The sequence below is a fragment of the Augochlora pura genome, chromosome 10 (genome assembly GCF_028453695.1).
Source record: "Augochlora pura isolate Apur16 chromosome 10, APUR_v2.2.1, whole genome shotgun sequence".
NCBI classification, from domain to species: domain Eukaryota; kingdom Metazoa; phylum Arthropoda; class Insecta; order Hymenoptera; family Halictidae; genus Augochlora; species Augochlora pura.
This window is the reverse complement of record NC_135781.1, coordinates 6,429,556-6,456,661: the sequence shown is the minus strand read 5'-3', so window position 1 is coordinate 6,456,661 and position 27,106 is coordinate 6,429,556. Positions and strand designations below refer to the sequence as shown.

Sequence of the window (27,106 nt, the reverse complement as noted above, 5' to 3'; positions counted from 1 at the left end):
CAACGAATCCACATATACACGCGCATGTATACATTGAGCTTCCCGCGGCGGAGGTGCGGTCCTCCGCGTCGTTAATTATACATATAGTGTGTCCCGGTAATTAGGGCGCAGCCCGAAAGGGGTCGATCGCTTCTGCAGAAGCAACCCTGAGGCGAAACTCGGGCTTCGCGGACCGCACGGTGTTTGCGATTGTTTTGTAGCTGTTGGGTATCGATAGCGACAAGATCGCAAACTTTGTACGAAACGTATTAGCAGTATGTCGTACACTATTTTGTACATCGATTTACGGACGTTGCTACGTGGTGGCAGAGTGGTTCGAGTTAACGCTAAACATACAAAATGCGCTGCTTTAACGGGGGGAAACGAGTTCCATCTCGCTAAGCTAAGGGAACACGGCTGACCGAACGGATCTCGCTCGTTATCATCCATTTACTTTGGCAGAAGGAATTTCATCCCCTTTCGAGTCGTGCCGCGAACATTCCGCATTGTTTCTGGTGCACGTGTGTCGCACATGTGTACAATGAGCTTACAGAGTACGCGCGTGCACGTACGAAATATGTCGTGCGAACGTGCGTTTAGGTCAACGGGGACTCTGAACTTCCTCTTGTCGTCATCCGCCCCGTGTATCGCATCCAAGGATTCGTCGTCGCGACCGATAACACCGATAAGACAATCTCGCGGACTTCGGACAACGTCGAGGAGGGCCGGGACCACCCGGAAAATCCGTGGAAATCTTCTCTGGTCTCTGCGTCGCGATACAACAAGGGGGATCGGATACCGTTGCGTGCACGGCTGCGGCGGGTCGGAAACGACACGACTCCGCCTTGTTCCGACGGTCAATACAATGTTACAGTAAACCCGTTCTTATCGCAAACGAAACATAACGATCTTGTCATCGATTCTTTTGTAAAGCATTATTTGAGGTGGACAAAGCTACTCTGATCAACTGTTTCTCCTGTTTTCTTTTGCGACGCATAAACGACCACTCTTGGTATTCAGCTATCCTAGACAAGATCGTTGCTATCCAGAAAAATTAACGCGTACATGTACGCTAACCGTGAAAATGGGTTAAGAACGGACAACGGAATATCGAACGGCATCTAGAAGCCGGTTGGACTCGATTAGCAGACTGCGGATCCTACGAAATGTGGTGTTTCAAGCGTTTTCAATATGAATCTTAGGGAAGTTGGATTCTGATTTCTCGCGGTGGATTCAAATGATTCTGAAACTACAACGAATATCCGAAGTCAAGTTCTGAAAGAAGTAGGCTGGAAAAGTATCTAAAATAAAATTTGACAGGGATCCGCCTCGCGAGGGTTGACTGACGCGCGGAACATATGTTGGTTGCGATTGTGCGAGCGAGGTGTCTGATAGAGAATGTACAGATACAACGTCTGGATATTCAAATGTTCATACGTAAACTTTATTTCGTCAGATTTCTCATGTTGCGTTAATGGTACGGTATGTATAAATATATACACATATATGTATAACTCTTACGTGTCGGTGTTTTTCTTTTTTTCTTTCTTTCTTTCTATCTTTCTTTCATTTCGTTTACGTTGTTACATTACAAGCTGCAATCGGTTAAGAGATTAGTTTTTTTTTGCTTACGACTAAGGAAAGGAGACACGGCGAACACAATCGGAATAAATAGGGGGGGGGGGGGGTCTCGGAGGATGGCGGAGAACGGAAGCGAGAGGCGTCGGTGGCCGCGTTCGTTCGATCTTTCGGTTCCGGTTCAGTTTATCGGGTTGTCGTGACCGTGCGTGCGCGCGCGTGTGTGTGTGTGTGTTGACGACCGAAAACGATAGCGAACATCTTTGAGAATCCGCGAATACTGATCGAGTAGTCGATCGGAGGTCGTTTCACGTGTTGTGTTGTCGTCGGGGTGGCATAATCGAGTTCGTATAAAACGGAGGGGACGGAACGGGAACCAAAATATCAACGAATCTCGCTGGAATCGTGATCCGTATCGGTCCCGGTTCGAAGATCTCGGCGGAGGGTACGGTTTTACGTTAGCGAGTCGGCACGGTTCGGCTCGGCCGGACGCTCTAAACAGGCTAAGATAAAGGAAAAGCGAATAATCGTCGCGATTCATGTACAAATATCATACAAAGTATGCAGACGCTTGCTCTTGCTCGCGCAGCACGTAACAAATAGAACGGGGAAGAAAGGGAGACCACACCGAAATGATATTTCCTGCGGCGAGATCGCTGAACGAATCGAGATTCTCACGAGGCTGGCGAAATCGGCAAGCGAGCAAAGCGTGGCGCCGATTCGTGGTACAACAACAGAGATTCAACAGAATCAACAGAGTGAACAGAAAAGCTTTAGCCTATTTGTTCGCACACTGTCGATTTGGAAATGGTTCTTTTCCACGGTGATGCACACGCCGATTACAGAGAATCGAGGTGTGCGTCGACGTACACGGATAACTAGAGATCGCTCTCTTTCTTTCTTTCTCTCACTCTCTTTCTTTCTCTCTCACTCTCTCTTTCTCTCTCTCTCTCTCTCCCTGCTTGTGTGAGTGTGCCTTTTCCCATTACATGGGATAAAAAATAATTCGTTTATTCTCTTATTAAACTCTCTCCTCGCGTGTTTATATAAATACTATCGACAATAAGGGGGATACATCGTTTTTCCTTTTGGTTTCGTGTTCTTTTTGTTTTCTCTTTCGTTTCGTTCACCTTCCTTTCTCTCTTTCCGTCTTTTCTCTACGAAGGATGACCTCTCTCTCTCTTGGTGTCTCTCTAACACCCGAGAATACACGTTGTCTGTATGTACACGCTCTCAAAACAGTGCGAGCCTGAGCCATTGATAGACGACAAAAACAAAAAAATAAAAATTGTGGAATGTATTTTTAAAACTTGTTTTTTAATAATAATGTAACAATAGTCGGGTTAAATATTCATTGAACATCAACATACAGGTGTCCTTATCTACGTTTACAAATCGTCAAGAGGAAAAAACGAAGTCTTTTTCTTTGTTCTTCCGTTTCATCTCGTTTCACTTTCGTCTAAGAGTATAAAAACCGTAGCAAAAAACCTAAATTCACTGTGATTTGTTGTTCGCCCCTCTCTCCGTACGGGTGTCGCGACGGCTAGCTTTCGCACGCGTTTTACAAAACTGAATCCTTACGTATCTTACAAAAAACGCTGTTTTACAAAAACAAAATATGGGATTGGATGGAGTAGTATGGAGGAGAAAATGGTCGTAGTAACAGCGGTCGAAAAAAAAAAGAAGAAGAAGAAGAAGAAGATGATGAAGAGAGGAACAGGAAGATAGAAAAAGTAAACGAAGAGGAAGTCGTTTCAACTAAAGTTTTTCCTAAGTCACTCTGCGGAGCGGTCTTTACAGCGGGGACGATATTTTAATTACAAGAGAAAAGAAAGTACGGTGTGTCCGTGTGTCGATGTATAGTCGAAGAACAGGAAATAGGATAGTGTCTTTTCCTCTGTTCCTGTGTTGATCTGTATACGTGTTATACGTGTATCTCTCCTGCGGCGAGAGCGACGGGAACGCCACCGGTATATAGAATAATAAATAAAGGAAAGCGCATCCTTGGAAATATAATTATTTTATACAAGTTTTATCGTGACCGAGGCAGTCTGTTTCGGATGTGTCGAAGGGGACGCGAGAGGCAGGTTCGAGAGAGAATGAGAGAGATTCGAGCGACATTTCTCTCCGTCCCTCTCGACGTTCTTCCTTTTTCCGGGGAAAAGAAACAAAAAGGAGAGACTGGGATCGAGAAGTGGTGTCTGTCTAGTTGTGTGTGTGCGTGCGTGTGTGTGTTTTTCCACCTTAAAGGGGGGGGGGGGTGGCAAATGTTACAGGTTGCGTCTCAGTAGTCATTTAATTAGACAATCATCATCATCATCATCATCGATTCACTATTTATGAAATGTCATAATAAAAAGTAGTACTCTATAGCTGGTATCTCGGTAATCGTAATCATAAGAATAATAATAACCGTATAATAATAACAATCATCGTTATTATTATATACGATCGATAAGTTCTGTCTGTGGTTATCGTCTATTGGATAGTTAACGTTTATTTCCGACCTCTCGATAGAACCGCGGCCTACATTGTGTACCGTTAATATAAAAAATGAAAACAAAAATCGTATAATATATATTTATATATAGAGTTGTTATCATTCGCTTTTCGTTACAATAATAAATTGCCACGAACGCCGATATGCCAGCGGAACGCCGACGAGGGGAACTAAAGTTGATTCCGGAATTTTCTATTCCCCCCGTCGGAAGCGAATATTCTTATAAATTTCCTTTCTCTCTGTTTCTCTCTCTCTCTCTCTCTCTTTGTCTCTCGATTTCTCTGTCATGATTCGAGCGTGCTCAAGATCCATTTTTACACATACGTTCCTCGGTCGAGACGCGATCGAAAAAACGACAGAGACAGGGAGAGAGAGAGAGAGAGGGAGAGAGAGGGGAAGGAGAGGCGTCGATCGAGTTTGTTCGCGAAACATTTACTAGATCCAGCGAACCTGATTTACCACCGACTAATATGCGACACGGTGATCAATTAATTAAATAAAAATGAACTGTTTAAAAATCCTTACGTCGGACCAGGTGACCAGCGCTGGCATGTCTACCGGCGTTCGAATGTTCGCACTTAAAGGGCCTATTACCGCAAACGGGTACACCACTTTCAGATTTACAACACTGCCCTAAACACAGCCATACTAAGCCAAATACTTTTGGGTTTTTGTCGTTAACGATTAATCCTCCTTCCGTCCTAGGTAAACTCGCTCGTTAGAAACTTCTAGTGCTCGGTTACCGTCTGTGCTTCATCGTTTGCACACGTTCCTCACTCTTGGAGAATGTCTTTCGGGTCTTCGTGCTCTCTGATTTGACTCTCTTTTTCACCGACGTGGTCGTTGTCGTCGTCATCGTCATCGTCATCGTCATAGTCGTCATGATTGAAAATCAACTCTTCCATTTCTGGTTTTTTGGAAGCTCGGACCGGAGGACGGATCGAGACGCACGACGATGATGAAGGGAGAAACAGAAAGGAACGAACGAGAAAGAGAGAGAGAATACACAGATGAAACAGGGATGTTTCCACAAATGTCGATGCCATGAAATTTTGCCAAATTCCTTGTGTTTCCAGTAGTTTTGAGAGACAAAAGTAGTCTTTAGAGCTGTAAATGGAATGCTACGTATTTTTGATATACGCAATGGGGAGCAGATAAGACTTTTATATCCTACTTTGAAAAATGTTGCATTTATTCTTGCTTCGAAGCATTCCATTTGACAATGAAAAATCAACTTCGTCTCTTCAGAAGTACCGAAAAAGCGAAATAAATTACATGATTTCATCGTGAACAGTTCATACGTTTACGTTAAAAAAATAAACAAAACAAAAATAGAGGAATTTCGACACGGTTTCCTCGGGTAATTAATACTGGATGCGAATGTACGGATTTTCCACGCAAAAAAACATAAACGTCAGTCAATTCTACGTACTGTGTCGGGCAATGCGCCTGGCTTCTCGCAAAAGAAAACGTATGTATATGTATATTTTTCGAACGAATTCGGAGGGAGTCGATGTACTAGCGTGTAGCGATAATAATAATAACAGTAATGACGATAATAACGATGTTCCACAACCCGTGTGTAATTTATCGTGATTAGAAGTGTGGCGAACAGTATCTAATATATTGGGCGCAATAATCATTTTTCTAAACGGCGTGCAATTGTCTCTCTTCTACTCTCTCTCGCTCTCTCTCTCTCTCTCTTTCACCGTTGGAATTGATTCCGCACGCGGTCGAGGATTCCTTTAACACCGAAATGTACACAAGTGGCTAATGAAGTTGCACATTGCACCAAATATTGTTTTCTCGTCTTCTTCAACACCTCAACACATCAGAAACAATGACGTTAACCACATTCGACATAGCTTTTGTATATAGTTCATAGTACTATTTAAAACGAATAGTAATCAATGATATCAATGATATCGTAACGTAATCCGTTGGAAAATGAATGCATTGAATTATCATTAAAATGGTGCAATTTCAAACGGCCATCAGTGTATATTATATCATGCATCATTCAGTGATTGCAATTTTAATTACAATGGCGGATAACTTTGTACACGGTGTCCGACAACCACAGAAAAATGGAAAAAAAGAAAAAAAGTAACAAAAAAAAAGGGAACCTGAAACGAACGAAACGGACTCTCCTCGAAATCCGTAAAAGACCTCGCACGCACCATGTCGATCGTCGTCGTCCGATCCGTGTTCCTCTTTATCGTCTAAACGTCTTAACAGGTATCGAAGGAAAAAGAGTGATGAAATGTTACACTTACAATTTACTATGATACAGCACTGGCATAATCACGTAGTGTCGGCAATTGTACGTGTATTCTTTGCGCGCGGGTATGTATACGTTTGCCGCCGTGTCGGTCATGTAACGTATTTGTTACGTGGGTACGTGTGTAAACATATGCATGTATGTGTACATGTGTGGATCCCTTTCTCGCTTTTGTTTCCCCCGAACATTACGCTATACCTATACGTTTTGAATTTCTTTGCAATAATATTAATAATAGCGGTAATGATAATAATAATGATAATTAATAAGAATCAATAATAATAATATTAATAATAATAATAATATAATAATAAATTTATAAGAGACAGGGAAATTAATAATAATCGTTATTATTATCGTAATAATAGTATAGTATGTACAGAACGCTTTTCCATGGTTTGGGAGGGGGGGGCCTGAGTTTTAGGTTTACGCTTTCGTAGCTACATTTTGATTGAACTGTACATGTTGGACCCACCCCGATCGGTTTTTTATGCGACAGAACTCTTTGTGTTTGCTTTCCTCCTTCGTCCTTGCAAAAATTAACACGATTCATTTCTCCGTTTTTAATATATAAATCCTCCCGTGGCCAGCGAAACAGCAGCTCGTCATGAAGTTCTACTCATTTTTGGTTGCGACACCGTTAATCCGCACTCGTCCGGTCCCCGTCCTTTGGCGAGAGGAGAGATTGTTTCCGTTCTCACATTTTTCGCCCCCTGTCTAGCTCTCTCTCTCTCTCTCTTTCTCTCTCTCTCTCTCTCTCTCTCTCCGAACGATCCCCTTGTCTAGCTGATCAACCAAAGATCGGAGTCTATTTAACATCCGTTCGCCGTACTCTTCGCCAGAATGTGTATTCATAAAATTTAACGCCAGTCCGAGGTTGCTGACCACCTCCGGGAACCAGCCGTAGCGATCTCTTAACAAATTAGCCTAAGTAAACATTACTTAACTTCTTTTCATCTCCCACTAAATCTCTCTGTTCTCCCTTCCTTTACATTACAACGTTGCGTGTCAGGTTATTTACGATTTTTGTTATTTCTCGCCCCACTTTCAATTATATCGTTTTCATTACTCGCTCTCATGCACACTCGCTCGCTTACTTATTCTCACTTTCATACAATAGTCCTCGGCTTCTTCACTTTTTTCGTTTATATATATACTTTTGCATCTCGTCACGATAATAATAATAGTGGTATATAATAACTGCATATAATCGCTACGCTAATAGTATTTGAACTATTAATTATTAATTAACGTTAAGTATACACAACACATTTGTACGATTTCACTCAGCCTGCACGATCAGCAGCGGAGGGAAGATGGTAAAGATGAAAAAGGTCGTGTGTTTGGATGTATCTCTCGCTCTCTTTCTTCTTTCCTTTCTCTCTCTCTCTCTCTGTCTTGCTTTGTTTATTTGCGAGTGTGTGTATGTGTGCATGCGCGTGTAGATGCATTTGTAGGGAATACAGAAAAACAGGACTCACGATAATTTTTCAATGTGTTTGTATCTAAGTATCAATAGTCTCTCTTCTCAAATTTGTCATGCAGTTTTGAATCAATTTACCACCGGTTCTCGTTTACGGGATAGCAGTGTTGGGACTCGTAGGTGTGTATGTATGTATGTGTGTGTTAAGATGGCGATGGTGGGTGGCCGAGAGGTCGAGGTTCGAACAGTACAGAGTTTTAACGTAAGAAGTTCAAAGTGTCCATTGAGCCAGTTGTAGCATCATCGCGGCGCGACTTCTAAAGCAGCACCACTTCCATCAAATCACGCTGTATCATCACTCCTGCACCTTAACGTCGGAGATAAAAAGAGGGAACACGCGTCGTTTCGGATTAATTTGGTCGCACCACAGCGGAGGGAGGGGGAGGGTAGATGGTACCGTCGCGGAATGATCGGGTAGACAGATCATCGTTATCGTCACCGTCATCGGCGTTATCTTCACCATCATTGTCGTCGTCGTCGTTATATCGTCATCTAACTATCTCGCTTTCGCTCTGTTTCTCTCTCGCTCTGTCGCTTTCTCTCGCTCTCTCTCTCTCTTGCGCGCGCGCTCTCTCTCTCTCCACGAAGCTAGGAACGCAGAACGGATGGGGGTTGCACGGCCGGCGCCGCCTCATGGCGACGGAGGCTGCAACAGCGACCGTCCTTGAAACGGTGGACGGCATCATCGCCGCCCGATCCGTTGTTTATGTAGTCACTCGTAGCATCGACCGACTTCACTAACAGTCACTACAATCCTTCGACGAACTTGGAGAGTTGGTCTTGTGGTGTCATTGGCGTCACTTCACTGGAGTCCGCGCCGCTGGTAGGCGGCGGCGCCGGCGACGGGTGATGGGGCATAGCGCCCGGATGTCCGGTCGGGGCCCCCGTGCCACCATTTAACTGCGAGAGCATCATCTCGCTGGGTCCACCGAGTTCATGGGCAGGCGAATGGGTCGGCGTGCCGTGGGGTGGGTGATGGTGTGGCGATGGCACCGGCCCCGATCGAGGCGAAGGAACTGGTTGATTGCGCGGGGATGGAACCGGTCGCGGCGAGGGATTCGGTTGAGGAGATCGAATGGGCGGCGGAGACCGGACTGACTGCATGAGCTGTTGCTGTACAGAGATCCCCGGCGGCCCCATCACGCCCTGCGGGGAGGGTATCGGTGGCGGCGTCGGCTTTAAACCAGGCTGACCGTAGCCTTGTTCACTAAAGCCACCGTAACCTGAGGAAGAATACGCGGAGTCGTGGCAGACGTTAGACCACGAACCAACCGGCTCGCCGAATCTCGTTTTGTCGGCAATCAAATGGTGACTCTTACCGAGAAGGGACGGCCTTATCGGTCGTTGTTGACCGTAAGGAGGCGCAGGTGGTTGCGTGAACGGTTGCTGTTGTTGTTGTTGTTGTTGCTGCTGCTGTTGTTGCTGCTGCTGCTGAGCCTGTTGCTGCCTCTGCATCACAAGCATCTGCTGTTTATACCATTGCGGTTGCTGTTGAACCGGCGGCTGTTGTTGTTGCTGTTGTTGTTGTTGTTGCTGCTGCTGCTGTTGGTTCAACATTGCTTGTATCTGCATTCTACCTTGCTGTTGTTGCTGCTGCTGATGCTGCTGTTGTTGTTGCTGCTGCTGTTGCTGGTGCTGCTGCTGGGACATCATATGCTGCAAACTTGGTTGTTGTTGCGGCTGATTAGGACCCAGAGGTCCGGCGACTCCTCCGCCGTATTGACCACTTTGTTGCTGAAGGGCAAGCGCCTTTTTATTAAAAAAACCAAATGGTAATAGAAATCGTCAAAAACCAAGTAGTCGAAAATAATAGTGAATGATAAAGGGAACCAAAGAAGAAAATTCTGCCGACTTACCCTTTGTTTGATGAACGCAGCCATTATCGGTGGATTGCTTTTGAGTATTTGCAGTATTTGGTTTTGTTGCTCGGGTGTGTGGGGATTCTTCAATGTCTGCATCAGCTGCTGCAACACTTGCTTGTGCATCGCGGAGTTCTGAGCTTGGGAGCCCACCTGACTAACGGGAGCACCGATTATACCAGGTTGCCTAGGCATCTGTCCTCCCATTCCTATCACCGGTTGTCCTTGGTGTTGCTGTTGCTGCTGCATCAACTGTTGCGGTGTTTGCTGCCTCAAACCTGGACTTTGTTGCATCACCGCATTCGGCTGATACCTACTACGCATTAAAATAGATTTGTATCGTGTACAATTACGATGGTTGGTCTGCTTTATTTGTAATTCTCTTGACGAGAACAATACCTTGGCGTCCACTGATCCATTGGAATTAAATGAGTACCACCAGGATTTGGCATTTGGACGGGCATTGGTCGTTGCATTTGTGGTGGAGGCATTACCCCGCCCGTTTGTCCTCCCACGCCGACACCGACACCGACTCCACCACCCGGTGTTACTTTTCCATAATTAACGTGCGGTGCCTGCTGCCTAGCAGCTTCTTCTTGCACTTGTTTAACGACTTGAAGGACATGCGCGGGTGGAGTTTGCGTTCCAGGCTTCAAACCTATTCCAGCTTGATGCGGCGAGGGTAAATTCGTAGGACTGACTCCTGGTTTCATAGCAACACCAGTTGGCATAGTAACATTGGAAGTCTGTTGACCACTTTGCATCGCTCCGACTGGACCTGTCGGCCTCGTATTCATCACAGCCATTCTCCTTCTGTAATGTACGGGAATGCATTTTGTCATAAATATAGACCAAAAATTAAGACGCCTCTAATTACTCTCTAGTACGTACCTTAACAATTGCGCTTGCTGTAACCTTTGCTGAAGCTGTTGTTGCTTCAGCTTGTGTTTGATATTCGAACAGAATGGGACGAGACATTTAGTCTCCTGGCAGTGTTTAGCGTGGTAACAGCATAACGCGATCAATTGTTTACATATTGGACAACCACCGTTCGTCTTTCGCTTGCATATCTTCGTATGCGTCACTACTCTCTTCATCTTCTGACAACTGGGTAGTCGACAGTTGGCATCTCTGCACTGGCACGCATGCACCAGTGATTGAATACATCTTTGTATCGACAGTTTACGCGCCTCCTGTTCAACGAACGATAAAAATAATTACATAAGAGCCCTTTACCACACACATAAATTCTGCAATAATCAAACTGAATGGGAAAATATTTTACCTGTGGATTTGCTTGCTTGGCATCGGCCGGCGATGAACCATCATCCAAATCTAAACCAAGTTTCTCCATATGATGAGGATGACCATCTTTTTCTTTACAACTTACACATAGGTCAAAATCCTGTTTATATAAAATAATATTATTTAATACAACGAAACATCCAGCAGAATTGAAATAGAAGTAAAACGTTACTTGTAATACTTACATCACAAACCGTACACTGGTACCTTGTTTCTACATGACTCTTACAATTATTACAAGTATAAACAAATTTGTCTTGGCCTTGGTTGTGCAATTCGTACAACATGGACATAGAACTAAACTTCGCGCGCCTCAAAGAAGAGAACTCATAATGTTTTTCTCTAGCCATCGTGAGGAAAGCATCACGACCATCCATAAGGTCGCAGTTGATAACGGGGTCAGGATCTTGAATCGGCTGCAATAGATATTGTTAACATGTAGGTACGTGTATTAACGTTAATTGCATTAGAAAACTAATTCTAAAAACACTTACTGCTAAACTGGCTGCACTTTGAGCACTATGCAACCTAATAACAAAGAATACTTCTTTATGCTTCTCCATGGTCGCAAATATTTTTGCAGAGAGATCGTTCCCTGTTTGAGGAGTATTAGATTTTTTACTATTTTTTCTTTGATTCGCTTTGGACTTATTCGACTTTTTGGCTTTCTTTTGTCCCTTTTTCTTGCCATCAGGACCTGTCTCAGAGTCTTCCGACATTGAGAAAATCTGCAACAGAATTGTCGTTTTAGAATTACTATCTTGCCATTGAAAACAATCATTAATTTAATTAATTACTATACCCACCGCGTTAGCAGCAGCAGCTTCAGCAGCTTCTGCCTGTTTGCGTTTTTCTTCTTCCTCCTGATCCAACTCCTTGATGCTTTCTTCCAAGACATTGGGCCAGAAATCTCCCTCGAAATACGGTAAATCAGCGGCGGATGAAAGTTTGTCTTCCATCGCTTGTTTTAAAATGTCCTATAACAAAGAAATAATATGAAATGAGATTTTATATTTGAATCATACTTACAAATTGCAAACAAAAAATTGTATTCTCATTTGTCGTCTGCTTTTCCTATGTTCATATTAACGTATTCAATAAGAACAATAGCTTATACACAGACGCGTTACTGTTAGTCTCATATGACATCTGAGAAGTAAAGGGTAAACTTTCAGATAACACTTGGAGACTGAAACATGACAACATTTTTAATGAAAAATGACTCAGCCTATCGAGATCAGGGACCGGGAATCGAACCCGGACCTTCCGCTTGTCACGCCCCTGGCTTGCCTATTAGGCCAACCAAGCCTTGAGGAAATTACATTCTCTAAATTCATATAAACTGAAATACCGTCATCAGAAAAACTAATACTAACTTTGTAATCCTGCACAATCCTCTCGATCATGCCTTTGTCCAACATTTTCTTGTACCATTCCTGCAATCTTTTAGGCTTTGGAATCTTTTGCTCTTGAGGATGGCAGTGGAAGATGTAATCATCTCCTTCGGAAGGTGGACAGGCCCAAATGTGAGCCATAGTATATCTGTTCAATAAAAAAAAAAGAAACTTTTTGAAAATTGTGATTTTAGGTGCGCTACAAATCTTTAGGCTCATAGCTTAGAAAGAAACCAGGAATTTTAATGGTATTCCATTGTTTCGCATCTTGCAATGAGGCACACTGAAGTCTCGTAAGTTGTAGATCTCTCAGATGCCTGACCACTTTACGACTTTATTCCAGGAAATAAGATTGGATGATGCCAATAGATTTCTGTTAGCAATCCATCGGAATCATTCAATCCCATTTGCGAAGTCTTCTCTTCGTAACTTAAGCAGATTCCGAGCAGAATCTCAAACATCGTTGGACACATTGGCCGTGAGTGGAAATTCCAAGAACGGTCAGGCGCCTAAGAGCTCTGCCAAAATGTACCCATAATACGTACCCAAGCTGTTTCGCATAGTCCAAATACCCAAGAAGTATTTCATGGTAGACCGCTGTGCGAAACTGTCTAGGCCGGAAAAAGTGTACGGAATCCAAGTAAGCAATATAGACCCTTCTGGTATTAGGTGGCGTGCACTCGCTGCCATATTCTTGCACATGCATGCCGAAAAAACAAACGTCTGTGCCATCGACCTCCTCAAATGCAAACAATGCTTTTGCCCTGTAAGGAAATTCGCCGGGCATATCACCGTTCTCCACAAATCTACTTCTCATGCCGGGTTTAACCTCCACCACTTTGTCACTGGACGCCACAACTCTAATCGCGACCTCGCCAGCGCCGGCTTCCTTTTTCTTTAAGAAGTTGTTCACTCGTGTTTCTATGTAAGTTCCCAACTTCGTCACTGGCAAACGTTTCGCGTTGAACTTATTCTCTTTACGCTTTTGTCCTTTCTTCTTCAAACAATTATCACAAGTGAAGCTGCATCAACAATATATTACATTAGAGAAACTTATATAACATAACAGAAAATCTATTATATCACACAGTGATTTGGATTGTGCCATATAGAGAATTTTTTATTACCCTAAAGGCCAAATGGACTCCATATGAAGCACACAGATCTGATGTACTTTCCTGCCACAGTCTGTACACACGACGAAAGGTTCCAATTCTAAGTGATCGTTCTTCATTTCCTGGAACTGTTCCTTTTTAATAGCACTGAAATCAAATATTATTGTTAGCCATCCTGTGAATTATTATATCGTACACAGTGTTCTTATTGAATACTCACGTCTGAGGTTGCGTTGGATCATCTCCCAACGTCACAGTGTCACCAGGAATGTCGTTGAAACATTTCTGACAGAAGGTGTATCTGTCGGAAACAAGACCATATGCCTTTAGACTATTGCATTCCAATAGTGTTTAGATCCAAATTGTCAATTCGCCGAATGTCATGCGTGCATCGTACGAAGATCAATATACGTATATATTTTTCACGCCCCAATTCATGTATCCAAATATATGTCGAGAATCCAATTTTGATAAGCGTTTATTTTTCCGATTATACACATGCAAATAGTAATATTTTTTTGCCAATTATATATGTACATATACATTGATAAAGATATATATACGTGTGTGTTCGAGTCCGTTTCATTTAACAATTTTGGTTCCAAAAGTTGTCGAGAATCATCATGTTTTTTTGTTTTCATAATTGTTTTCGTTTATCGCAGATATACAATTATTGTTTTGTTTTTGATTTTTTTAAATCATTTTCAAGTCCCGACATCAGGTATCCAATTTCGATCGTTCCATATTTTTCCAAGGAGCAATTTTCGTGGTACGAAGTAGTAGAGTTGGAAAGAAGCAAGGGGCGCGGGCAACACAAGAAGCAAGCAGCAAACAAGGATTTTGTGTGTGCGTGCGCAACCCATGGGTAGAGCGAAGGTAACATACAAAGAAGAGAAGAGTGCCATCGTTAGACACGATATACGTACGTAATATATTATATACATAAATTACTAAACTGCATATACCCAAGGGTTACAAACATTCTCTTTTCCCCAATTCGTCAAGTTAAGCGAACTATACTAATCATCTAAAAAAGCATTCAGCTCTATTGTACGCTATCTGTAATGTGGAGTCTCTAAATATCCCGTAAGTATATGCATAATAAAAATGTGAACTTCTTATATGTGCGAGTATTGTGACCGTAGCATTAAAACTGCTCTCCCTGTCTCATACTATGATATACATATCACTTTCACTTGCCTAAAATTGATAATGCTAAATTTTATTTAATTTGACATTATTCAAGGTATTGTACGCTGCACTAAAGAGCTTCTTTGTTGCACTTTTACCACACGCACCATAGTTTAATGTATATCATAGTATGGGACAGGAGGAGTATAAAATAAAAGGTAGAACGGAAGTAAAAGAAACATGTAGGTCAAGAAACTGACCTGCATCGACTGGTACGACCGAAACAGGTTAATTAGTCTGCCAAATTACTTTGGCGTATTCGGTTTTAGAACATTTTTTCTTGATAAAGATGTTCGAGACGAATGCGCATTTACCATACAATATAAACTTCTGAACTGAACCGTATTTAATTCTTTTATCGACCAACGTTCGTATCGAAGAGTTGAGAACAATCCTTGAATAGATATAATTCTCATTTCTTCAACAAAAGCAATGGCAGATAAAAAAGGATTTCTATTTCATATTCCTCGAAAACTACTTCTTCCCAACATTTCATTAACATCCGCCGATTGTTCTGTTTGTTTCTCAGTAGAAAAGTTGTTGGGGAGAGGGGCAAGACGGAGATTTAAAAAAAAACGAAACCTACTCAGTGTATTCCCATCATGCAGACTATTTCTTGTCAAGTATCATCAAATAATGTTCCCTGTAAGAAGACTCTTCCGTATACTGACCTATTCTGATAGGAGTAGTACTTCGCGTCCCTGGGTATCGTACAAAGTTGTTTCCCGTAACAACATAAAACCTGCGGATTGAACGTGTACTTCCTTCCGCAACAATAGCCCAGGGCCTGCATCACAGGATCTATCTCCTGCTCGAAAACTTCTGATAGCTGAAAATAACATATAGATATTCAAGAACCTGTTCTTCATTTTCAACATAGTTATGGATAGACTGTAAATGTTCATGTGAACTTCGTAGTCATAGTTTCTCAACCGTCTTGGATTGACAGCCCCCTCCGAAAACAAATAAATTTTAACGATTCCAATGTCTTCCACATCCACGTTAAGAAACTATGCCGGAGTTACGTGAAGATCAACAGTATTTGAGAAATGATTCCAACCGTACCTTGGTACAATATCTGTACACTCGTGACGTTTTACGGTTATATAGCCACGCGTTGTCGAACATCATCCAAACGTCGTCAACGTACTCCCACGGGTCGCTGTACTGACCCGTGTCGAGTTTCCTCTTGATCGTAGACAGATCTATCGGTTTCTTGATGATGTCGAAATAATCCGGGATTCTTAGTGCTTGTGGATCTACAGGTTGCCTGAACGGTACGGACTCTGGATCTTGACGGTAGAGCTTTTCCAAGGTAGGCATCAGCGCTTGTCGCAACTCGTCCGGCTTGAACAAGCACAGCCGCTTCTTATCCGCGGAGGTACCGCTCGGTTGTATCGGTTCGGGAACCATTGGTTTGATATCAGGTGTGGTTGCATCCTGACCAGACATTGGCGTCACTGGTTCTTCCTTGATTCCGGAAACTTCCTCTTTAACAATACCCTCGCCAGGTCCTTCCTCCATCGGTTCTGTTTTGATTTCGGACTTGATCGACACTTCATTATTTACGCTTTTCCCACCGTCCATTCGATGGCCATCGGAACCGTCTTCTTGTTCGATCTCCATCTTCATGTTCTTCTCCTTGATGGAATCTAGCTTACCCTTATTATTATTCATCGGTGGACTAGGAGAATTATCACGATCTAAGGCGGATGCGATAGCGGCCATCTGAGAGGATCGAGACGAGGCCCTCGGCGCGTTCAAAGCAGCACGTTCCTGTGATGTCATCCCTTTTCCAAGGCTAGCGAGACCAGCTGGAGACGGTGTGGTACCGGGATGTGGCGGTGTTTGATTGGCGGAAGAAACTGTTTGGTTCGGAGTCATCAGTGAAGGAACTAACGGTGTGTTGGGCGTGGAAGTTGTAGACTGAGGTCCGTTCGATGTCGTCGCTGGACCGGGACTAGGCCCGCTAGACACGGGAGGTGGTATCGTTTGAGGAGTCGACGTGCTGATACCGCTGTCGCTGGGCGTCGACACCGACAATGGTCGACTATTACTGAACTGTTGCTGGGTTTGCTGTTGATTACTTTGCGACTGCATAGTCACGCTGAACGGTGACGGTGCTTGTGGCATCGGTGTCGAGGCACCACTCTGATTTGAAGTGCTAGACGGTTGCTGTGGTTGTGATTGACTCTGCTGTTGCTGCGGTTGCGGTTGAGCCGGCTGTTGTGATTGCTGCAACTGTTGCTGCTGTTGTTGATGCTGGTGAGCGATCACCTGAGCTTGGGTCAGCCGAACCTTCATAATGTCAGGGAACTGGTGTTGATTCTGTACAGGAGAACTGTTAGGCAAACCGGAAGTACCGTTCGAGGTTGGAAATTGACTAGTTGTTGCGGATGTGGTAGTTGTTGTCAGATTCGCTTGCGACAGTTGCGGTTGCCCGAAAGGACTCAGACCTGGATTTGGAACAACGTTGGGATTCGAGGTTGACTGTCCGTTTGGACTAGGACCTGGTGGACCAACCAAAAGTCCTTGCTGCTGCTGCTGTTGCTGCTGTTGTTGCTGCTGCTGTTGTTGCTGCTGTTGTTGTTGTTGCATTTGTTGTTGTACCTGAGCTTGAACCTGAGCCTGCGCTTGAGCCTGCACTTTGGTTTGGGCTTGTACTTGTGCCTGTTGTTGTTGCTGTTGTTGTGCTTGCTGCTGCTGTACCTGTTGCTGCTGCGGAAACGGCATTCTGGTATGTGGAATATTTATCGCAGGCAAAGTCCCGAGTTGAGCCATGCTTGGTGATTGACTACGTAAGCTAGGTGCGACAGTTCCTACTGGTCGCGACTGTGGAACAGAACCGACAACAGGCGGAGCACACGACGGCCTCAAACCTGGACCAGCTGCCCCGGCGGATCCCGGTTGAGGCTGTTGCTGCTGTTGTTGCTGTTGTTGGGCCTGCAATTGTTGCTGCTGCTGTTGCTCTTTTCGCTTCTGTCGTTTCTCTTCCAATTCCTTTTGTATCTTATAGATCTTCTCGGCAAGCAAATGGTAATATTCTGACCGGGAATTGGCCATTTCATACATATCGCCTTCTACTTTTCTCGCGTATGAGACCAAATTGTGCATTCTCTTGTCAAGCATGGCGTTCGGATCCGGGGTGGGAAATATGGCTTGTACCAATTTATGAACAAGATGATTTCGAAGATCCGGAGTAACGGTTAAATGCCAATCCTTCGTTTCCTGCATCGGGGTCGCTGTCACTTGACTCTGTTGGGCTCCAACGGGAAGCTGAGGACTAGCTAGTCTATTTTCAGCTGCGACACTCAACTGCCCTGAATCGTTCAAACCGAACAGCTGATGCACATTCACAGACTGCGGTATGTTCGCAGGTGCCGCTGCAGCAATCGGTGTAGCTCCACTGGTCGATGTAGCTTGATTGCCAGCAACTCCCACTGTGTTAGGGTCGGAGTTCAAAGGAAGGGACACATTTGGTGCGACCACTTGCTGCCCAGCACCAACCACAGGCTGACCGGGAGCAGTTTGAGTCGGAGGTTGTACCAACCTAACATTTCCCATCGTGCCAGTCGCTCCTTGCATTCCTGGCGCCGGTATTCTCCTTGTGACACACTGACCAGGCACCAAACCGGGTGTCGTGGTAGGGCACTGTATACCTAAAGCATCATATGCTCTTTTCACCTCGGTCGGACTCGGATTTGGTTGACTATTTGGTTGTGATGTGGACGCGGCAGCGGCGTTTGTTGTTTTATTTTTATTTGCCTGCTTCAACGGTAAGCACACAGGACAGTCGTTGCGATTACAATGTTTCCAATGACTAATAATCTGTCTGGAGGAGCTACAGTGCGGCACCGTACAATTCTTCCCTGCTTGACAGGCAGTCATGTGATTCAGGACATTCTTCATTGTTTTACAATCCGGTAATGTACAGTGACGAACATCACCATTGTTCGCTTGATTCTCGCGTCGTTGACATTTATGCGCATGAAGTAAAAGAACTAGTTGCTGCTGTATAAGTTTTCGCTTTTCTGGATCGGCGGTCGACTTAGTAGCACCTGATGATACAAAACATTGGCTATTTAATCAATTCACCCTTCAACCACAACTAATCTCTCGAAACTAAATACTTACCAGTTGGAGCACCGATACCAGATATTTGGCCCTGAGACGGTTGTTGCGAACCAAGCTGTATTCCGGTTGGCGCACCGGCTTGTGTTTGAGCTGGGCTCGGAGCAGGTGGTTGAGTCTGTTGCGCCATAGTACCTTCTTGGCCGCCCACAACAGTAGCAGAACCAATAGGACCTGTAGTTCCTCCAAATCTATTTGCAGCTTGCATGGCAGTCATATTCGTTCCTACTCCTTTCTGTTGAGGCGTAACAACACCAACAGGACTATTCGTACATACAGTAACAGGTCCTGGTCCACTGCTGGGAGGTGCTGTTGAACAATTTTATATTTTAACATTCTGCCATTTCCGATATCAACGTACACCTATAAACAACAGTATACACTTAAAATAATTACCGTAACCGTAAGGACTTGATCCACTAATTTGTCCCATGTTTGTCATATTTGCCATATTCGGTGGAGCTTGCATTCGAGGTCCACCCTGACCAGTACCAACGATACCGACTTGATGTACTTGTTGATGCGGGCTCTGTCCTCTAGTCGCGGAAACCATATGGGCTTGCTGTTGTTGTTGCATCGCAACAGCTCTGGTGTTCATTATTCCAGGACCATTTTGCATTTGACCAACACCGTGTGGTCCACTAGGATGATGAATTCCTTGAGTATTTGGGCCCATCATGGTACCCTGAAGAAAGAAGTTCCAAATTGTACATTTTGTAGAACTCCGACACATGGAAAATAATTCTGAATTTGAGCAGAACTTACAGCATTCAAAGGTTGTTTGTTCAAACTGTTGGTTACAATTAAACTTCCACCTGCCATTCCACCCATATTGTTATTCCCACTAGCAGTGCTGGTCATAACTAGGCCAGAATTCATTCCAGGCATTGACATGGCAGGATTGCTACTTGCAGCCATGCTCATTGATGATTGAAGACCTCCCATAGAATTTGCAATAGACATTTGATTGTTTGCCAAAGAACTGGCTATGCTGCTTGGTAAATTTCCCAGACTCACAACCATTTGTGGATCAACTACTTTAGATACAGAAACATTTGGTGGAGATTGCATATTCGGACTTTTATTACCCAAAGTTCCAGCAGCCATTACTAAAGAATTAGCAACCATTTTGTTGCCCTGTTAAAAATAAAAATCGTTTCGGTCATATTACGTGAAATAATAATATATTATAATTATATGATAGATACAAACTTGTTGTTGTATTAAATGATGCGAAAGTTGTTGTTGTTGTACATGCTGTCGAAGTTCTGAATCTAGGGCACCATTTTGCTGCCCTGGCCCTGGCCCTGTAGCTGGTGGTTTAGCACTCTCAGTCGCAGATCCCCAGGAACCGGATGACAACAGATCGTCAGGTAGATCATTTTCAAGATCAAACATATCTGTGTTTGTTATGTAATCTGAGAATAGACATTCACATTAGTAATAACATCTAAATATTTGAAGAGCTGTAAAAGTGCTAGTCACTAGAAAAGTAAGATTTTAAAATATATGATTATATTGCACTGATACCTAAACACAACATTAAATGTTTTAATAATAAATATTTTTTAAATTGTACCATTAATAGAAATATAAAGTTGAAAAAATTACTTTTCTAGACAACCAGTTTGAAAAAAGCAGATCAGATTATGATATTAGATGTAACATGTACCATAGAGACCAAAAAACCATTAGTAATATTATGAAGATAAGATTCAGCACCGTCACCATAGCTTTTATCCAAAGTTTCAATAGTAGGATCTTTATATGTATAATACCATATAATTCTTACACTGTAGCATTTGTCGCATGTTGTATAATATACCTGCATGTAAATCTACATGCACATATATGCACACATGCACGCACTTTATAACAAATATATATACATATTTTAAATTACAAAACAAGTAGAATTTTATTATATAGAACCAACCTAAAGTATTGAAATACATTTGTTGCGCGAATGCACTTTTTAACTTACTTGATTATATATCCATGATAGACGATACATCAACGGAGAAAAAAGGGGTCAAATGCAATATTAAAGAGAAAAAAAAACGGAAAATAAAACAGTGAAAAGATACTACAACAAACTACATGTAAATATAAACAAACAAATACGTAAATAAATAAGACATGAGACATACACTGCATGAGCATAACTTAAAGGAGTTCATACTATAGCGAATAAAAAATTTATTCACAATAATATCGTGCTAAACTACTAAAGCAGCAAAGCTACTAATGGCAAACTTTAGAGTATACAGTCATGCGAAGAAATTATAGTCAATCTAAAGAGTATTTACAACTGTTTGCACATGGAATGTTTTTCAATGCTATAACATTAAATAAAAAAAAGTTTCTGAAACTCATACAAGATAATGTAAAACATTCTTTGATTGTATTCAATTTTCAAAGCCAATTACCTGTAAAGTATGAAGATATACAAGTAGAAAAATATTATCTACCTACCTAAAAACCTAGTTCAAATTTTGTTCTTTCTTGATTTAAACTTTACTTGTTATTTAATGTAGTTCCATCCTAATTTTAGAGCTCTGTGCATGTGTGTCGCATGTCCATATTACATTTGTTAACCCTAAATGCATTTCAAACTAACAGCATATATATTCAAACTTTTACATTGTGCCTTAAACCAAAATATCCCTTGATACACATTTCTTCTATAATACTAATCCTGATCCAATTTTTCTCCAGTATCTTGTGAAATTAATCAATGCATCTCAGTACTAAAGCATCTTGTTTAATACATACAGTCAGACCTCTGTAACTTTAATCATTATAACTCAAAAACCTCTATAAACCAACAATTTCCTTGATTGTCTTCTGCTTTGCTGGAAAAACTTTTACAAATTTATAACTTCTTTAACTTGAATGTAATATGATTAATATGTTGTTTTACCTTTGAAATTTGAATTCTTTAATAAATCTTAGTTTGCCTCTATATGTCAAAATTTTATCATTGTTACTTGGAAACTGTGATTGTCAATTGTTTATAATCTATATAATACTGTACGTGTCTTGGACATAAAAATAATTCAAAGAGAAAAGTAGAGATTTAAGTTACCAGGGTTTGACTGCATACTTTTTTATTTGCTAATAAATGTACTTGATCATTTTTGTATACATTAGAAAACCTTTTTTCAACCATAGTGACAATATGCCAAAACTATACAGTTTTTTCAACAATGCAAAAGGTCATGAACTTTCTGATCTGTAAACCATGATACAAATTGGAAGTAATTGGATGACTCTACAAACTTTATGATATTAATAAATGAGATGAATGGACAAACAAACAAATTTTGTAGTGCTGGATTGAATATTTTTGAACTTTCTGCTGGGTTTAGTTATTAATATTTACTTCTTTTCTGGACGGTATGGTTGTTCCAATGTGGCTGCAGCTGATGCTGTTGCAGATGTAGCTGTTGTGGCGGGCCCTGCATTTGTTGCATGTTACCACTGCCACCTCCCCCGTAGTTTGTATAAGCATGGTTCATCATTACAGGCGCCATACCCACTACATATATTATAGTTTTTATTTCAGATTGTGGAAAATTGCCTATACTCTGAATCATATCTTTCAAGTAGCAGAAATAGCCTGAATAATTTTTTGCATTATTTGTAGCAACAATACCTATTACCATAACACACTCAAAACCATGGATATATTAAAGAAAATTATAGAATGTCTCTAAAGCATTATACAATAAAAATAACAGAATGCTAATCTTGTTTAAACATAAATTAAACTGCTGTTATTTTTAGTGTTGACTGGAAAAAATGTTATTGAATGTTGAGAACAATGGTTTCAAATGTGTCAAAAATATGCATCATTGTGAGTAACAGAGGCTACGTCTGCTACTTATTTTGTGTAACCTGACTAGATCTTGCACTTTATACATCAAATATTCGAGTGACACGGTTGTTTTTGATTTGATACAGGATTACATGAAATATTATTGAGTTCAGAAACTGTTAAGGTGGTAAGAGTAGCGCTTAAAGAATGTAAGAATAAGGAGAACGGTTAGCGCATCAATCATGCCAGCAATATGTCTTTGTAATTATTATTGAAAATTTCCATGCATCTGCCATGCACTACAAAAGTAAAATAAGAACTAAATCTAAAAAGAACTAAAAAAAAAAACTTACAAAATACTATTATCTCTTAACATTAAAAATGAGATAATTGAAAGAACGTGCAACAAGACAGAAGTTATAAACTGTTTAAATACAAATCATCGCTGTTCAAATACAGATTGTTTCTATAACCTCTGAGCAAAATTTATATATACCATATGCAAATTGTTTATTGACAAACATTAGGTAATGGTAGACCGACGATAAATTATTGTAAAACAATAGAAAAGTCTAGGTACCTATGATTCCCTAAGTAATTGTCACCAGTGACATTACTGTGCTGTAACAGATTTTCGATGTTTTTGAATTGTAACTTCACATTTCTGTAAGGAAACGTAATTCATACGGCTCTCCTATACTTTTAATACCACCACATATCCTTCGTATTAACGAAAACACGACACAATTTGCAATATAGCGTACCTTTAGTGACGGCATTTCGTCAACAGTTTAGGTTAGTTTATTAACTAACGCTTGTAAACGATTTCGATTGACATTCAGAACGATCGAAGTAAATAAAAGGAAATTTCGACAATCTCGAAGCACTTGTATTACACAGAGAATCCTGTCAACACTAGTGACACTAGTAACAGAAAATAAGACGATCAACTATAACCACAACATTTTTCTATTAATCCAAAAGGGACATAAAATAATTCTGGAAACAAAAAGAAAGAGAGTGGGCTCAAAGGAACCAACAATCGGTATGTGTCACCTGATAGAAAATAAAGGGCTACTCTGTTGTCCTGAGGAAAAACCGAAGCATCAGACACGAGGTAATTTTGCTCAAAGGTCTGAACCGTCAACAAGCTGACAGTATGCCTTGAGGTGTAACATCGGCGTTGATCAAATCATTCGACAAAGTAATTAGAAATGTGCGTGTAGAACAGACACACGCAGTCAGACACGCACTCATCCATACACACAGCAGTACGTCTAACCAGAGAGTAACGCTCTTCTGTGCGACTGTGATCTATCCCCTGAAAGGTTAGTCGCGCGATGATGCGACTCGATCTTGTATATCGCTAAATGTTGTTGGATACGTATCATGATTTTTCCTGATTGCATTGAAGGCGGAAAACTTACCCGCGGAGTCGGAGGTTCCTTGAAAAGGATCTGCAAGCTTCGGCCGCTTGTTCGGTGGGCCGTCCACCAGGTGGTCGGCCATAGTTCCTTTTCAGGGTTAATTATTTCTTGTTTCAGGCTGTTTACTCTCGGTAGCAAGTAAGCAGCGGCGGCGGCGGCGGCGTTAGCGAGTCGTCGAGTCGACCGCACGCACGCACGCACGCAGGCAGGCAGGCAGGCAGCAGACAGGCACGTATACACGGGTAACACACACAGACACACGAGCGAGCGAGCGAGCGAAACGCTGCACTACGCCACTAGAAGACCGCTGCCGATGATGCTGGTTACTGTTGCTGGTGCTGCTTCCTGTATGAAGCCGCGAATATTCACTAATCTCTCAGCGTATTCGCAGGCATGACAATAACAATGAGAACCGCGGCGCGTAGAGCGTCCCCGAGCACGCTTCGTTACACGATCAACCATTGGGCATCGTCGGGGGGTACGTCGAACCCCGCGCTAAAGCCCACACACGCACACACGGTAAATTTTGTCCCTCGACAGGCGCACGGGCCACTCGCGGCGAGGCACAACTGGACAGGCCGAGAGGAAATAACCAGGACTATCGAGTAGTATATTCGGTAATCGCGAAGATCACCACAACGTAATAATTAAATGCACACGCCAGCCAAATGAGGTCCGAATGCGTTTTGTATTGGTCTTCTTAGCAGTCGGTCGCGCACGACTCGTCAAACACTCGAGTGTGGCGGACTGGCTGCGCGCACGGCGCTATCTCGCAGCAACGATATCGGTCTCGAGGCCCGCTGGCACCATCTTCCTCTCCTCTTCTCTCGCCTTGGCACACTGCGACACGGGGCGCGCGAACGATCACCGCGGACGCGGCTCGCTTTCCCCGCACGTTCGAGGCAATCACGGACGCCAGGAGGCGAGGACAACGAGATGAGTCGGCTCCGGGGCGGCCACCGCGCGCCACAGAAATTCGCTCGGGAGAAGCGATCGCGAGAGTTCCGCACCGCACGAGTATCGGCTAACGTAAAATGGCGGCTGCTGTTGACGAGAAGTTTTTCTACGCTTGTCAGAAAATGTCCGACTGGCTCCGTATGGTCGCCGTGACGCTAGTCCGGCAGTCCGATTGGCTCGAACGTTCACGTGACTCGCAGCTCACTGCCGATTGGATGAGACGTCGCGAGGCCACGAACGCCGTGGTTGCAGTCACGCCGCCGGTCCAACAGCAACCGAGGACTTTGCTTATTTCGATGCCGCCATTTGATGATGGCCGGTCTCGTACGGTGGTTGCACGAGACGTTCTTTAGGGCGAAGTCGTTATTATTCGTTCTGCGATATTTCTTTGTTAAGAGACTATGATACCGTGAAATGTCAGAAAACTAGTCTGGTTTTCTATGAAATTACAGAAAAACTAAACACGCGGTCATGTGAGTTTTAGTCATTTATTTAACTATCAAAAATTGTACATGCTTTTTTGAAAAATCCATTTCATTTCATCGAACTATTATAATAGGAAGCTCCGAATTTTTGAACGTTCATAATTCGATTACACAAATGATTGATCCAGTGTTCTGAAAAGTTTTATGACTTTTTATAGTATCTTAAAGTTTAGGGAATACTTCGTTAATTGACATTAGTATTGCCCTTTTTATCTTTTGGATATGTACCTGCAATTTTCACAGAGATATTTCCTACGGTAGTGTAGACCAACGACATGGGGATGATCTTTTCATGTCAAATGTGTGCATAGTGCGGCTCACATTATTATGTGTTTGTTGATTAAAATAATATTGTAAACGGAAGTCATTCACTTCATAAATTGTACTTTCAAGAAATAAGTGCTAAAATAATAAAACATAATTGACAAATTTCAAAGCTATCGAATAAACAGTATACTTGTACAATTATTTTTAAAAATGTTTTTATCAAAAATTCTAATGTTTCAAATATTATTTTCAAGCATTTAAACTAGAGTGGAACAAATAAAGTGTATAACAAATCACATTTTTAAATGATTCTTTTTTCGAACGGTCAGAATTCAGTTCGGTAACAATGGTTGCCGTAAATTGAGACGTACTGGAGAATTATTCCATTTTCGTTTGTTTTGTAACCTCAGAAATTGTTAAAACAATATTTCGTAAGATTATTTTATATTTTAGGATAATTCTGTTGCATATTAAATCATTCTACATGTATTTCACTTTACTTTATTTCATTTACATAAACATATAAAATATTAGATTTTTGTTCCACATTTGTGAAAGCTAAAACGTTTTACAAACGTTTGCAGAACTTTTGATAGCATTGTAGCAAAAATTATGTGTTTTATAATTTATTTATATTACGTTATACACGAAAGAAGTACGTTATAGAAAATGGTCAATAGAATGTCCGGCTATTATGTAATGCTATCGAATTGTAATTATGAAAATCCTATAAAATACTTTTACTTCTACTCATATTTGCGTTGATTATAATCTACATACATTTTTTAAATTGAAATTAGATTAATATTCAAAAGTGTGGTGCTTTTATGTTCTATACTAAGTGGCTTTTAGTAATATAGATAAAAATCTTTGGCTCTGAGCAATATTTCATTGTCCGGTTAGCAAAAAGATTAGAGGTGTGAATAAGCACAGTTAACTGATTTCGTGTTACCAAAATGGCTTACGCTTCGTGATATTTGAGTCAGGCTAAAGTAATTCTATTCTCCTGTCATGCCTCCGCCACTTGTTCTTTGACTAAAGTTAAAATTCATATCTTAAATCCATCTATTCTTTCTATCTATGTGTACTTTCCCTTTTTGATCACAATAAATCATTATTATTAATCTATTACAATTATACTCAATTGATAATTTCTTTTTTCGAACAAGACCGAAAATCGCGACAAGTCGTGTTCGTTGATGCATTCGTAGAGTTCAGAGTGTCAAAAGGGGGATGTTGTTACAAGATGGCTAGGGATTCTCTCGATCGACAGGTTAAAAGGAAAAATGCAAGGTGGGGAGAATGCGTTGCGCAGAACGCAGAACGTCCTTTCC

The 27,106-nt window shown here is 41.9% G+C and overlaps 1 protein-coding gene across 6 annotated transcripts; it reads right to left on the bottom strand.

The window, feature by feature from the left end:
- Positions 1-1,666: 1,666 nt before the first annotated feature.
- LOC144475681 (CREB-binding protein) lies at positions 1,667-25,092 on the bottom strand. Of its 6 annotated transcripts, none has more exons than XM_078191807.1 (21): positions 24,064-25,092; positions 22,202-22,357; positions 20,029-20,234; positions 19,582-19,953; positions 19,213-19,501; positions 18,820-19,125; positions 15,751-18,743; positions 15,357-15,514; positions 13,715-13,825; positions 13,507-13,641; positions 12,925-13,401; positions 12,362-12,527; positions 11,792-11,962; positions 11,480-11,713; positions 11,171-11,401; positions 10,966-11,085; positions 10,572-10,873; positions 10,080-10,493; positions 9,678-9,996; positions 9,141-9,570; positions 1,667-9,044 (listed from the first exon to the last, which is right to left on the bottom strand). In XM_078191807.1, the coding sequence occupies exons 1-21, from the start codon at positions 24,143-24,145 to the stop codon at positions 8,569-8,571; spliced, it is 8,148 nt and encodes a 2,715-aa protein (XP_078047933.1). In that variant the 5' UTR covers positions 24,146-25,092; the 3' UTR covers positions 1,667-8,568. The 6 variants fall into 6 exon arrangements, with proteins under 6 accessions (XP_078047933.1, XP_078047934.1, XP_078047929.1 ...); XM_078191808.1 differs by having other exon boundaries at positions 9,678-9,993; XM_078191803.1 differs by having other exon boundaries at positions 1,667-9,570.
- Positions 25,093-27,106: the final 2,014 nt, after the last annotated feature.

What these genes read in the sequence shown, in the direction of transcription:
- LOC144475681 (XM_078191803.1), bottom strand. Translation starts at nt 24,145, where the DNA reads ATGGCCGACCACCTGGTGGACGGCCCACCGAACAAGCGGCCGAAGCTT. An exon ending in CCATACCGTCCAGAAAAGAA is followed by an intron (nt 20,235 to 22,201) that starts GTAAATATTAAT and finishes GTCTATTCTCAG; the next exon opens with ATTACATAACAAACACAGAT. An exon ending in ACCAGTGTACGGTTTGTGAT is followed by an intron (nt 11,086 to 11,170) that starts GTAAGTATTACA and finishes TTATATAAACAG; the next exon opens with GATTTTGACCTATGTGTAAG.